The 14,774-nt window shown below is 36.2% G+C and overlaps 6 protein-coding genes and 1 non-coding gene across 7 annotated transcripts, besides 4 other annotated features; 4 read left to right on the plus strand and 3 right to left on the minus strand.

Moving 5' to 3' along the window:
• Positions 1-300: 300 nt before the first annotated feature.
• Positions 301-2,190, plus strand: PRP39 (Prp39p; the record flags this gene model as incomplete). The annotated part of the gene is made up of 1 exon (NM_001182403.1): positions 301-2,190. One exon carries the CDS (start codon positions 301-303, stop codon positions 2,188-2,190), a length of 1,890 nt encoding a protein of 629 aa, NP_013667.1.
• A 433-nt stretch (positions 2,191-2,623) lies between these two features.
• Positions 2,624-2,714: an origin of replication (ARS1308; Autonomously Replicating Sequence).
• Positions 2,715-2,724: 10 nt separating this feature from the next.
• Positions 2,725-2,795, minus strand: YNCM0007C. The gene has a single exon. It is a non-coding gene; the product is annotated as a tRNA-Gly (tRNA).
• Positions 2,796-2,996: 201 nt separating this feature from the next.
• Positions 2,997-3,328: a long terminal repeat (Ty1 LTR).
• Positions 2,997-8,910: a mobile genetic element (YMLWTy1-1; Ty1 element, LTR retrotransposon of the Copia (Pseudoviridae) group; contains co-transcribed genes TYA Gag and TYB Pol, encoding proteins involved in structure and function of virus-like particles, flanked by two direct repeats).
• On the plus strand, positions 3,288-4,610 carry YML045W-A (gag protein; the record flags this gene model as incomplete). Its single annotated transcript, NM_001184412.1, has 1 exon — positions 3,288-4,610. One exon carries the CDS (start codon positions 3,288-3,290, stop codon positions 4,608-4,610), a length of 1,323 nt encoding a protein of 440 aa, NP_058176.1.
• On the plus strand, positions 3,288-8,556 carry YML045W (gag-pol fusion protein; the record flags this gene model as incomplete). Its single annotated transcript, NM_001182402.2, is given in 1 exon segment — positions 3,288-8,556. Coding segments are annotated over 1 exon segment (5,268 nt in total).
• Positions 8,579-8,910: a long terminal repeat (Ty1 LTR).
• Positions 8,911-9,070: 160 nt separating this feature from the next.
• RRN11 (Rrn11p) lies at positions 9,071-10,594 on the minus strand (the record flags this gene model as incomplete). The annotated part of the gene is made up of 1 exon (NM_001182401.1): positions 9,071-10,594. One exon carries the CDS (start codon positions 10,592-10,594, stop codon positions 9,071-9,073), a length of 1,524 nt encoding a protein of 507 aa, NP_013669.1.
• A 1,020-nt stretch (positions 10,595-11,614) lies between these two features.
• On the plus strand, positions 11,615-13,627 carry CAT2 (carnitine O-acetyltransferase CAT2; the record flags this gene model as incomplete). Its single annotated transcript, NM_001182400.1, has 1 exon — positions 11,615-13,627. One exon carries the CDS (start codon positions 11,615-11,617, stop codon positions 13,625-13,627), a length of 2,013 nt encoding a protein of 670 aa, NP_013670.1.
• Positions 13,628-13,739: 112 nt separating this feature from the next.
• On the minus strand, positions 13,740-14,582 carry VPS71 (Vps71p; the record flags this gene model as incomplete). The annotated part of the gene is made up of 1 exon (NM_001182399.1): positions 13,740-14,582. One exon carries the CDS (start codon positions 14,580-14,582, stop codon positions 13,740-13,742), a length of 843 nt encoding a protein of 280 aa, NP_013671.1.
• Between the last annotated feature and the right edge of the window lie 192 nt (positions 14,583-14,774).

Below are 14,774 nucleotides of genomic sequence, written 5' to 3' on the forward strand. Positions count from 1 at the left end.
CTGGAGGTTTGAGCATGGCTGAATAATTTATATACAAATATCTTTTTTTATTGTTTCAGATCATTCGTTTTCAGTATGATTTACTATCATTCATTTTCTTTTTCTTTACCATTTTACGTCGCCGTCGCACATCTTAAAACAAATTTAATACAGAGTTGAAAGTTTCAGACTTAAACAGAATTTACGCAAGAAAGTTTTCAAAGTCCTAAAGTAAAAACGCGCCTTCCACAGCCATTTCTTTGTTCAACAAAAAGTTTTGGCCCTTACTGCTATTGGATACTTGGCAATCCGTCTTTCGTTATGCCAGATGAAACAAATTTTACAATAGAAGATATTGAGCCTAGGCCTGATGCCCTTCGAGGTTTGGACACCCAGTTCCTTCAAGACAACACAGCATTAGTACAAGCATATCGTGGTTTAGACTGGTCAGATATTTCTTCGTTGACCCAAATGGTAGATGTTATAGAGCAAACAGTGGTTAAATATGGCAATCCAAATGATTCAATCAAATTGGCCTTGGAAACTATTTTATGGCAAATATTGCGTAAGTACCCTTTATTGTTTGGATTTTGGAAGAGGTTTGCTACTATTGAGTACCAGTTATTTGGTCTCAAGAAATCGATTGCTGTTCTGGCCACCTCGGTCAAATGGTTCCCAACTTCTCTGGAGTTATGGTGTGATTATTTGAATGTGTTGTGTGTTAATAACCCGAACGAAACGGATTTTATTAGGAATAATTTTGAAATTGCAAAGGATCTTATTGGCAAGCAGTTTCTATCACACCCTTTTTGGGACAAGTTTATAGAATTTGAAGTTGGGCAGAAGAATTGGCATAACGTTCAAAGAATATACGAGTACATTATTGAAGTTCCTCTACATCAGTATGCGCGGTTTTTCACATCTTACAAGAAGTTTTTAAATGAAAAAAATTTGAAGACAACAAGGAATATTGATATAGTTTTACGAAAAACACAAACAACAGTAAATGAAATTTGGCAGTTCGAATCGAAAATCAAACAGCCCTTCTTCAACCTGGGCCAAGTGTTAAATGATGATTTGGAAAATTGGTCGCGATATTTAAAATTTGTGACGGATCCTTCAAAATCCTTGGATAAAGAATTCGTAATGTCCGTTTTTGACAGATGTTTGATTCCTTGTCTTTACCATGAAAATACGTGGATGATGTATATTAAGTGGCTAACAAAGAAAAATATATCCGATGAAGTGGTAGTGGATATATACCAAAAAGCCAATACGTTCTTACCACTGGATTTCAAAACTTTGAGGTATGATTTTCTTAGGTTTTTGAAAAGAAAATATCGGTCAAATAATACCTTATTCAATAACATATTCAATGAGACAGTATCGCGTTATTTAAAGATTTGGCCCAACGACATATTACTTATGACGGAGTACCTTTGTATGTTGAAAAGACATTCTTTTAAGAATTCCTTAGATCAATCGCCAAAGGAAATTCTAGAGAAACAAACATCGTTTACTAAAATCCTAGAGACATCAATCACCAACTACATCAATAATCAAATTGATGCCAAGGTGCATTTACAGACCTTAATAAATGATAAAAACTTAAGCATAGTCGTGGTAGAATTGATAAAAACTACATGGCTTGTACTTAAAAATAATATGCAAACAAGGAAATATTTCAACCTTTATCAAAAAAACATCCTCATTAAAAATTCTGTACCGTTCTGGTTAACTTACTACAAATTTGAAAAGAGTAATGTAAATTTTACCAAGCTGAATAAATTCATTAGGGAGCTTGGGGTAGAAATATACTTGCCGACTACAGTAATGAATGATATTTTGACGGATTATAAGACTTTCTATTTAACTCATTCAAATATCGTCACGTATGAATCCTCCATTATAGATTCAAATACATTTGACCCTATCTTGTACCCTGAGCTGAAAATGTCGAATCCAAAATACGATCCAGTATTAAATACTACAGCAAATGTAGATTGGCATAAAAAGACGGAATGGAAGGAGGCTGGTCACATCGGCATAACGACAGAAAGACCGCAGATATCCAACAGTATAATTGAGTGCAATTCAGGAACTTTGATTCAAAAGCCCATCAGTTTGCCTAATTTTAGAAACTTGGAGAAAATTAATCAGGTCAAGATTAATGATCTATACACTGAAGAATTTCTTAAGGAAGGTAAATGAAATTAATCATAAATCATAAATTATATTTAAAATAATAATTTACTCGGCCGGACCCCGAAGGAGTACCCAAATATTTACTTGTTTATAATTTATTATTGAAAATGTTTTATTCTATATTGGTAGAGTTAATAAATAATTATATAATAAATTATTGTATGATAATATAAATAATAGTTTATGTAATATTTTAAGTTATTATTTATAATAAAAAAGTAACTATTGAACCTGTTAAATTAAAATATATTCAAAAAACATTAGAGGTTGGTAAGATTCTATTAAATCGCAGAAATCAAATAATATGAAGAGTAAAACAGGTAGATGAAATAAATTTATTATTAATTTAGTTTACGTAAATCGAAATGACAGGCCTTTTCTGTGTTTTTTGATGGTTATATAATCAGAAAAATTTGATAAATATTGTTTATATGTAAAGACTATTAATGATTGTTTCTATCGTCAGGATATTTTGAAAACGTCCAAATATGTAAAACAACTTCTAAACATTAAATATTTTTGGTGAATTAAAAAAAAATATGCGCAAGCCCGGAATCGAACCGGGGGCCCAACGATGGCAACGTTGGATTTTACCACTAAACCACTTGCGCGATCTTTATTGGTATTTGTTGGAACATAGAGTTAACTAACCATATATAACAACTTCTTAAATGCACAGTACAGTCTATTCAAAACTGTAGCTATGCGCTGCATCTTGTGGCAAACTCGAATGGAATTGTGGGTTTGCTAGGTCTCTGTCCATCTGTAAACAATATTTCCCGGGAACGGGCAACAAAGGTAATGTTTATATGTGTTGGAATAAAAATCCACTATCGTCTATCAACTAATAGTTATATTATCAATATATTATCATATACGGTGTTAAGATGATGACATAAGTTATGAGAAGCTGTCATCGAGGTTAGAGGAAGCTGAAGTGCAAGGATTGATAATGTAATAGGATAATGAAACATATAAAACGGAATGAGGAATAATCGTAATATTAGTATGTAGAAATATAGATTCCATTTTGAGGATTCCTATATCCTCGAGGAGAACTTCTAGTATATTCTGTATACCTAATATTATAGCCTTTATCAACAATGGAATCCCAACAATTATCTAATTACCCAAATATATCTCATGGTAGCGCCTGTGCTTCGGTTACTTCTAAGGAAGTCCACACAAATCAAGATCCGTTAGACGTTTCAGCTTCCAAAATTCAAGAATATGATAAGGCTTCCACTAAGGCTAACTCTCAACAGACAACAACACCTGCTTCATCAGCTGTTCCAGAGAACCTCCATCATGCCTCTCCTCAACCTGCTTCAGTACCACCTCCACAGAATGGGCCGTACCCACAGCAGTGCATGATGACCCAAAACCAAGCCAATCCATCTGGTTGGTCATTTTACGGACACCCATCTATGATTCCGTATACACCTTATCAAATGTCGCCTATGTACTTTCCACCTGGGCCACAATCACAGTTTCCGCAGTATCCATCATCAGTTGGAACGCCTCTGAGCACTCCATCACCTGAGTCAGGTAATACATTTACTGATTCATCCTCAGCGGACTCTGATATGACATCCACTAAAAAATATGTCAGACCACCACCAATGTTAACCTCACCTAATGACTTTCCAAATTGGGTTAAAACATACATCAAATTTTTACAAAACTCGAATCTCGGTGGTATTATTCCGACAGTAAACGGAAAACCCGTACGTCAGATCACTGATGATGAACTCACCTTCTTGTATAACACTTTTCAAATATTTGCTCCCTCTCAATTCCTACCTACCTGGGTCAAAGACATCCTATCCGTTGATTATACGGATATCATGAAAATTCTTTCCAAAAGTATTGAAAAAATGCAATCTGATACCCAAGAGGCAAACGACATTGTGACCCTGGCAAATTTGCAATATAATGGCAGTACACCTGCAGATGCATTTGAAACAAAAGTCACAAACATTATCGACAGACTGAACAATAATGGCATTCATATCAATAACAAGGTCGCATGCCAATTAATTATGAGAGGTCTATCTGGCGAATATAAATTTTTACGCTACACACGTCATCGACATCTAAATATGACAGTCGCTGAACTGTTCTTAGATATCCATGCTATTTATGAAGAACAACAGGGATCGAGAAACAGCAAACCTAATTACAGGAGAAATCCGAGTGATGAGAAGAATGATTCTCGCAGCTATACGAATACAACCAAACCCAAAGTTATAGCTCGGAATCCTCAAAAAACAAATAATTCGAAATCGAAAACAGCCAGGGCTCACAATGTATCCACATCTAATAACTCTCCCAGCACGGACAACGATTCCATCAGTAAATCAACTACTGAACCGATTCAATTGAACAATAAGCACGACCTTCATCTTAGGCCAGAAACTTACTGAATCTACAGTAAATCATACTAATCATTCTGATGATGAACTCCCTGGACACCTCCTTCTCGATTCAGGAGCATCACGAACCCTTATAAGATCTGCTCATCACATACACTCAGCATCATCTAATCCTGACATAAACGTAGTTGATGCTCAAAAAAGAAATATACCAATTAACGCTATTGGTGACCTACAATTTCACTTCCAGGACAACACCAAAACATCAATAAAGGTATTGCACACTCCTAACATAGCCTATGACTTACTCAGTTTGAATGAATTGGCTGCAGTAGATATCACAGCATGCTTTACCAAAAACGTCTTAGAACGGTCTGACGGCACTGTACTTGCACCTATCGTAAAATATGGAGACTTTTACTGGGTATCTAAAAAGTACTTGCTTCCATCAAATATCTCCGTACCCACCATCAATAATGTCCATACAAGTGAAAGTACACGCAAATATCCTTATCCTTTCATTCATCGAATGCTTGCACATGCCAATGCACAGACAATTCGATACTCACTTAAAAATAACACCATCACGTATTTTAACGAATCAGATGTCGACTGGTCTAGTGCTATTGACTATCAATGTCCTGATTGTTTAATCGGCAAAAGCACCAAACACAGACATATCAAAGGTTCACGACTAAAATACCAAAATTCATACGAACCCTTTCAATACCTACATACTGACATATTTGGTCCAGTTCACAACCTACCAAAAAGTGCACCATCCTATTTCATCTCATTTACTGATGAGACAACAAAATTCCGTTGGGTTTATCCATTACACGACCGTCGCGAGGACTCTATCCTCGATGTTTTTACTACGATACTAGCTTTTATTAAGAACCAGTTTCAGGCCAGTGTCTTGGTTATACAAATGGACCGTGGTTCTGAGTATACTAACAGAACTCTCCATAAATTCCTTGAAAAAAATGGTATAACTCCATGCTATACAACCACAGCGGATTCCCGAGCACATGGAGTCGCTGAACGGCTCAACCGTACCTTATTAGATGACTGCCGTACTCAACTGCAATGTAGTGGTTTACCGAACCATTTATGGTTCTCTGCAATCGAATTTTCTACTATTGTGAGAAATTCACTAGCTTCACCTAAAAGCAAAAAATCTGCAAGACAACATGCTGGCTTGGCAGGACTTGATATCAGTACTTTGTTACCTTTCGGTCAACCTGTTATCGTCAATGATCACAACCCTAACTCCAAAATACATCCTCGTGGCATCCCAGGCTACGCTCTACATCCGTCTCGAAACTCTTATGGATATATCATCTATCTTCCATCCTTAAAGAAGACAGTAGATACAACTAACTATGTTATTCTTCAGGGCAAGGAATCCAGATTAGATCAATTCAATTACGACGCACTCACTTTCGATGAAGACTTAAACCGTTTAACTGCTTCATATCAATCGTTCATTGCGTCAAATGAGATCCAACAATCCGATGATCTTAACATAGAATCTGACCATGACTTCCAATCTGACATCGAACTACATCCTGAGCAACCGAGAAATGTCCTTTCAAAAGCTGTGAGTCCAACCGATTCCACACCTCCGTCAACTCATACTGAAGATTCGAAACGTGTTTCTAAAACCAATATTCGCGCACCCAGAGAAGTTGACCCCAACATATCTGAATCTAATATTCTTCCATCAAAGAAGAGATCTAGCACCCCCCAAATTTCCAATATCGAGAGTACCGGTTCGGGTGGTATGCATAAATTAAATGTTCCTTTACTTGCTCCCATGTCCCAATCTAACACACATGAGTCGTCGCACGCCAGTAAATCTAAAGATTTCAGACACTCAGACTCGTACAGTGAAAATGAGACTAATCATACAAACGTACCAATATCCAGTACGGGTGGTACCAACAACAAAACTGTTCCGCAGATAAGTGACCAAGAGACTGAGAAAAGGATTATACACCGTTCACCTTCAATCGATGCTTCTCCACCGGAAAATAATTCATCGCACAATATTGTTCCTATCAAAACGCCAACTACTGTTTCTGAACAGAATACCGAGGAATCTATCATCGCTGATCTCCCACTCCCTGATCTACCTCCAGAATCTCCTACCGAATTCCCTGACCCATTTAAAGAACTCCCACCGATAAATTCTCATCAAACTAATTCCAGTTTGGGTGGTATTGGTGACTCTAATGCCTATACTACTATCAACAGTAAGAAAAGATCATTAGAAGATAATGAAACTGAAATTAAGGTATCACGAGACACATGGAATACTAAGAATATGCGTAGTTTAGAACCTCCGAGATCGAAGAAACGAATTCACCTGATTGCAGCTGTAAAAGCAGTAAAATCAATCAAACCAATACGGACAACCTTAAGATACGATGAGGCAATCACCTATAATAAAGATATTAAAGAAAAGGAAAAATATATCGAAGCATACCACAAAGAAGTCAACCAACTATTGAAAATGAATACTTGGGACACTGACAAATATTATGACAGAAAAGAAATAGACCCTAAAAGAGTAATAAATTCAATGTTTATCTTCAACAGGAAACGTGACGGTACTCATAAAGCTAGATTTGTTGCAAGAGGTGATATTCAGCATCCTGACACTTACGACTCAGGCATGCAATCCAATACCGTACATCACTATGCATTAATGACATCCCTGTCACTTGCATTAGACAATAACTACTATATTACACAATTAGACATATCTTCGGCATATTTGTATGCAGACATCAAAGAAGAATTATACATAAGACCTCCACCACATTTAGGAATGAATGATAAGTTGATACGTTTGAAGAAATCACTTTATGGATTGAAACAAAGTGGAGCGAACTGGTACGAAACTATCAAATCATACCTGATAAAACAGTGTGGTATGGAAGAAGTTCGTGGATGGTCATGCGTATTTAAGAATAGTCAAGTAACAATTTGCTTATTCGTTGATGATATGATATTGTTCAGCAAAGACTTAAATGCAAATAAGAAAATCATAACAACACTCAAGAAACAATACGATACAAAGATAATAAATCTGGGTGAAAGTGATAACGAAATTCAGTACGACATACTTGGCTTAGAAATCAAATATCAAAGAGGTAAATACATGAAATTAGGTATGGAAAACTCATTAACTGAGAAAATACCCAAATTAAACGTACCTTTGAATCCAAAAGGAAGAAAACTTAGCGCTCCAGGTCAACCAGGTCTTTATATAGACCAGGATGAACTAGAAATAGATGAAGATGAATACAAAGAGAAGGTACATGAAATGCAAAAGTTGATTGGTCTAGCTTCATATGTTGGATATAAATTTAGATTTGACTTACTATACTACATCAACACACTTGCTCAACATATACTATTCCCCTCTAGGCAAGTTTTAGACATGACATATGAGTTAATACAATTCATGTGGGACACTAGAGATAAACAACTGATATGGCACAAAAACAAACCTACCGAGCCAGATAATAAACTAGTCGCAATAAGTGATGCTTCATATGGTAACCAACCATATTACAAGTCACAAATTGGCAACATATATTTACTTAATGGAAAGGTAATTGGAGGAAAGTCCACCAAGGCTTCATTAACATGTACTTCAACTACGGAAGCAGAAATACACGCGATAAGTGAATCTGTCCCATTATTAAATAACCTCAGTCACCTTGTGCAAGAACTTAACAAGAAACCAATTACTAAAGGATTACTAACCGACAGTAAATCTACAATCAGTATAATTATATCCAATAATGAAGAGAAATTTAGAAACAGATTTTTTGGTACTAAAGCAATGAGACTAAGAGATGAAGTATCAGGAAATCATCTGCACGTATGCTATATCGAAACCAAAAAGAATATTGCAGACGTAATGACCAAACCTCTTCCGATAAAAACATTCAAACTATTAACAAACAAATGGATTCATTAGATCTATTACATTATGGGTGGTATGTTGGAATAAAAATCCACTATCGTCTATCAACTAATAGTTATATTATCAATATATTATCATATACGGTGTTAAGATGATGACATAAGTTATGAGAAGCTGTCATCGAGGTTAGAGGAAGCTGAAGTGCAAGGATTGATAATGTAATAGGATAATGAAACATATAAAACGGAATGAGGAATAATCGTAATATTAGTATGTAGAAATATAGATTCCATTTTGAGGATTCCTATATCCTCGAGGAGAACTTCTAGTATATTCTGTATACCTAATATTATAGCCTTTATCAACAATGGAATCCCAACAATTATCTAATTACCCACATATATCTCAATATGCTATGTTCTTTATTATCAATATGCAAAATATTACTCTATGAAGTATAAATATATGTACTGCTTATATACATGCATGCTTTTTAATTACACTTAAAAACAAAAAATGTTTTAAGTTTCCCTAGTTGAAACCAAGTTATTAAAGTTTACTAGTTTGTTCACTCACTTGAGTCTTCATCACTGTAATGCATTTCGTCCAACCCGTTGTCCTCCGGCGATAAATCCATCAGCTGCGTATCTAGAAATTCTGCATTTGTTTCATACACGTCTCCAAAAGAGTTTTCCACTGAACTGTTATCAATGCTATCATATACGTTGGCTACATCCCTCTCTTGAATGTCTTGTGCTTCGCCGTACAGTCTTGACTCGAAGCTTTTCAGTTGATTTTCAATTAACCTGCTAGGGACGGCAAACCCACCTTTATCTAAGCAAATTTTTAAAAACGTTCTCACGTAGTGAATATGTTTTATAACCTGGTTGATCTTTATGTCTCTATCCAAACCAATTAGGTCATTATTTTTGTTGTCATTGACAAATTGCCTCGACAATGTATCGGCCTTCAATAAATGACAAGATGCATAAATGAACCAAACTTCAGCGTCTTCCATAAACGGAGGGGTCAATACCCATTCTGATATCTTATCAATCAATTCTTGTAGTAAATCGTTTTCCGTATCAAAAGGTTTGTCAATGATGTTTGATGATGGTTCCATAGATTTTTGGCAATTAATTAAAGAAGACCAAAGGTACGTGATAGCAAATTTCGCAGTATGTGTTCTAGAACCGGTTTGAAAAGGAGGGACAATGGAACGGTAATTGATGTTCTGAACAAATCTTGACTTTGACGAATAGATTTGACACATCCATTGTAAGAAGTCAAGACCACTTGATGAATTTGATAAATTATCCAGTATTTCAACGCCAATGCCCCAAAGAGACTTGATTTGAACCCCTGGGATCCTTATTAATGTGGCGAATATTTTATATGCAAGCGACCAGTTATGTCTTGACACATTCAAATGCAAAAGGTCGGTTAATGTTACTATATGTCTTGTGCGGTAGTTTCTGACTTCTGATGTTGATGTTTTTAATGGCTCTAACCCTCTAGATATAGATTGGAAGTAAAGTTTATTTTCCTTTGTACAATGCAAAAGTGGAATTTCCATTTTCCTTAAAGGAATCTTTTCAATTTTTTTAAAATTATGATACGTCATTTTTTGTTTGTTAATGGGCTGTTTATTTTGTGAGGACACTGTTCGCCAAATTTCGAAACTCTTCTCAGGTTTTTCGTATTTTTTCCAAAATTTTCTCTCCTCATCACTATCTTCCTTGTCTATCCCGGTGTCATGTTCGCCACCTTCCTCAGTTTCCTCCTCTTGAGAGTCTGTTTCGCTTTCCGTAGTAGAGTAAATTTCACCGACCACACTCCTCCAATGCCTTTCTCTTCTTCTTTTCTTCTGCTGTAGTACTGACCTCCTATATGTGCCGGCTTCACTGTTTTGACCTTCTTCTTCGTCATTATTTTCAGCTGCAGAATTTTCGGGCGTTGGCAAACTATCTGTGGTAGTAGATTTCTTGGAAATTCTGTCAAATCTTCTAGAAATGTAATTTATGTATTGATACTTTAACTTTCTTCTTTGAGCAAACTTCCTATTAGTTAAAGTTATAGGGACTTCAAACATGGTTTATGCATCATATTAGAATTTAATTCTAACTTTATTCGTGCTTCAATTTCTTTCTTCTTTTTCTTTAAAACACTTTTTTATTGAAGAATGCTCAAGTATAACCCACTCAAAAATATAATTGGCAATGAAAATATAACTTTTTTAGATGTTAGCGATGCTATATCATCTGAGATGAGATGAGATGAGATGTTTATTATGATCCATTTCTTTTCTTTTTTTATTTTTTTTTTTTTTTTTTTTTTCATTTTTCAACGCGGGTAATAGAGAATACATCCACTGTCCGGGTAAATTATGTTACAGTTAGCGCTTAATGTTCACTTCACAGTATTATGAGCTGTTTTTGTAATAAAGACGACTATAACATAACAAAAAAAATCAACTCTCGCTAGAATAAAGTAACATAATTACTAAAAGGTGGCTAAGCAACATATCGGTCCAACTTTTTCACCTCTTCTCAACGCTGTTTCAGAGTACATTTAATTTCCGCCATATACTCGAATAAGTGGCTAAGGGAGAGTCCGAAGAGCGTGCTACCAATTCTTCATCTCGTTAACAAACTGGTTCTCCGTTAAAAATTGTGCTATATGTCCTATAAGCCAACTCTATCTATATCTTTTCTTTTAGTCCTACTTTGGATACTGTTACCACCATTTTAGATTGCTTTTTCTTTTGCCGCTAGCCTTACAATATTTGGCAAACTTTTTTTTTTTAGCCGCCGAGACTCTTGATCTATGGCCGGGCGAAAGGGCAAATGACTGCTTATCCCCGCCATCACTTCCCCCCGCCCAAGGGTTTAGAATTGGGGATTAAGTAAAAACGAATGACTATTCCTCTCAAAGTCATCCTTGTTCGACAAAAAGAATGGAATATAACATATTGGAACAATTTCATCCTCTTTTCCCCATTTTCGCATATAAGAGCAACTAAACGCCGGTGAGTAAAGTGCCCTTCCCTACAGACTCTTTTACTCAGGTATATATATATATATATCCCTTAAAAACTAAAAAGAAAGCACTCATGAGGATCTGTCATTCGAGAACTCTCTCAAACTTAAAGGATCTTCCGATAACGTCAAGGAGAGCAATGCATTCGGCCATTGTCAATTACTCCACCCAAAAGGCCCAATTTCCCGTAGAGACAAATAATGGGGAACACTATTGGGCGGAAAAGCCGAACAAATTCTACCAGAACAAAAGGCCCAATTTTCAAGGCATTACCTTTGCTAAACAACAAGACTTACCATCATTACCCGTGCCCGAATTGAAGTCTACACTTGACAAGTATTTGCAAACCATCCGCCCATTTTGCAATGATGTAGAAACTTTTGAAAGACAGCAGCTGTTATGTAAGGACTTCTCGGAGCACATGGGGCCTATCTTACAAGACCGATTGAAAGAGTATGCCAACGATAAAAGAAACTGGATGGCCAAGTTTTGGGATGAACAATCCTATTTACAATACAACGATCCTATTGTTCCATACGTCTCTTATTTTTATTCTCATATGCCATTACCGAATCATTTATCGAAGATCGATAATGATCCTTTGATTAAGGCTACTGCGATTATCTCAACCGTGGTTAAATTCATCGAAGCTATTAAAGATGAATCTTTACCCGTAGAAATTATCAAAGGTATGCCATTTTGTATGAATAGTTTTTCATTGATGTTTAACACTTCGAGATTGCCTGGTAAGCCAGAGGATAACCAAGATACAAATATTTTTTATTCAGTTTATGAGAACAACTTTGTAACTATCGCTTATAAAGGGAAGTTTTACAAACTGATGACCCATGACGGGAATGACAAACCGCTTTCCGAAAACGAAATCTGGAGGCAACTGTACTCTGTGGTATTCCAAGGATCGCAGTCCGATCCCAAACTAGGTGGCATTGGTTCTCTCACCTCTTTACCTCGTGATCAATGGCGTGAAGTACATCTGGAGCTTATGAAGGATCCTATTTCTCAGGATTCACTAGAAACAATCCATAAGTCTTCCTTTATGCTATGTTTGGATCTTGACCAATCCCCTGTCACTTTGGAAGAAAAGTCAAGAAATTGCTGGCACGGTGATGGTATTAACAGATTCTACGATAAGTCTTTACAGTTCCTGGTCACCGGTAATGGTTCATCAGGTTTCTTAGCTGAACACTCGAAGATGGATGGTACGCCAACATTGTTTTTAAATAACTACGTTTGTCAGCAGTTGAATAAACTAGATGTGGATGACTTCATGAGAAAAGTAATTACGCCATCATCTACGGTGGCAATGAAACCTATGGAACTGCCCTTCATTATCACACCGAAGATTCATAAAGCAATCGAATCTGCCCAACTACAATTTAAGGAAACAATTGGTGAGCATGACCTACGTGTTTGGCACTACAACAAATACGGAAAAACGTTTATAAAACGCCATGGCATGTCACCTGATGCATTTATTCAACAAGTTATCCAACTGGCGGTTTTCAAATATCTGAAACGACAACTACCAACTTACGAGGCTGCTTCCACGAGAAAATACTTCAAAGGCCGTACTGAAACTGGTAGATCTGTGTCCACCGCCTCCTTAGAATTTGTTTCTAAATGGCAAAATGGCGATGTTCCTATTGCAGAAAAGATTCAGGCTTTGAAACATTCTGCAAAAGAGCATTCTACGTACCTGAAAAATGCTGCAAATGGTAATGGTGTCGATCGTCATTTCTTCGGTCTAAAGAATATGCTAAAATCTAATGATGACCAAATTCCGCCCCTTTTCAAAGATCCCTTATTTAATTATTCTTCAACTTGGTTGATCTCCACATCTCAACTATCTTCGGAATATTTTGACGGTTATGGTTGGTCTCAAGTAAATGACAACGGGTTTGGACTGGCATACATGTTGAATAACGAGTGGCTGCATATCAATATTGTCAACAAACCAGCCAAGAGTGGAGCCAGTGTTAACAGATTACACTATTATTTATCTCAAGCTGCTGATGAAATTTTTGACGCCTTGGAAAATGAGAATAAACGAAAAGCAAAGTTATGAATTTTTCACCTTTCCTCTTCAATTAATTTGTGAATATTTTTGTTAAGTATCTACACTTACATACGTATAAATAGGGGAGAAAAAAGGGCTTACGAATACATACTGATCATTACTATCTATTTCTGCACCTAGTTTCATTATGCAATTTAAAACAACTTACAGAACAAATCTTATTTCCACAATTAACGCAACTTGAAATACTATCGTAGCCACCGCAAATAGAGCATGTCGTAATTAGGGGTAACACTTTGAAGTATCGTTTATTGTAAACATTGTGGTAAATGACATTCTTATCCATCAAGTTTAGCAGCGCAGAATCTAAAAACGAATGTAAATTTCTTTTTGAACTTAAAACCTTCTTTAACGCCACAATACGATTGGTATTCTTCCTCTTTGGTTTAGGTAGTTTTGTAGATTTATACGATAATTGTATTTCCCGTAAGGTTTCTGGTTTAAGCACCCAACCATGACCATACTTGGAATGCTCTTTTACAAAAGAAGAACCACCCATTAATGCAGAGAGACCATCCGAGGTCTGTGAGATCGGTTTGGTTGTTGATTCAATTCTATCTCGTGGTACGCCTGTGAGATCACTTAATAAAGTCGGTACATTTGGTAAATCCGAGAAATTTTCTGTGTTAAGTTCCATAAACCTCCTGTCCGACTGGAGAATCTCTTGTTGTGTGTACCTTTCTTCAAATGAATGGGAATTCTTACTATTTCGGTCATCCTGTCTGCTTATACTATTGCCATCTCCCTCAGATCTCGAAGTATATAACCTGGCCTCTAAATCTGCCAGTGAGTAGTTTATGCGCTTTACGGGCCTAGAGGTGGATATTGTGCCTTGCTTATTAATCTTCTTTGAAGTATATCGACGTGCTTGAGGATCCAATGACGTGAAATATATGTCAGGATTGTAAGTTTTCTTATCAATCTCTTCAACTAGCGCCTTCATTTCGCTGTTATGAGTAAGCGATCCGTTCTTTTTCTTCGATCTATCAATGATATCGACGTTACTATAGATTGAAAGGGCCGCTTCGACTTTTGTTAATACTCACAAAGATCATCATGTTCATTATAAAAAAAGTAGTTATTAATTATCTATTACCCGGATCAAAGTTATTTCTACAGAACACAAATATTTTAT

This window comes from Saccharomyces cerevisiae, chromosome XIII (genome assembly GCF_000146045.2).
Source record: "Saccharomyces cerevisiae S288C chromosome XIII, complete sequence".
NCBI classification, from domain to species: domain Eukaryota; kingdom Fungi; phylum Ascomycota; class Saccharomycetes; order Saccharomycetales; family Saccharomycetaceae; genus Saccharomyces; species Saccharomyces cerevisiae.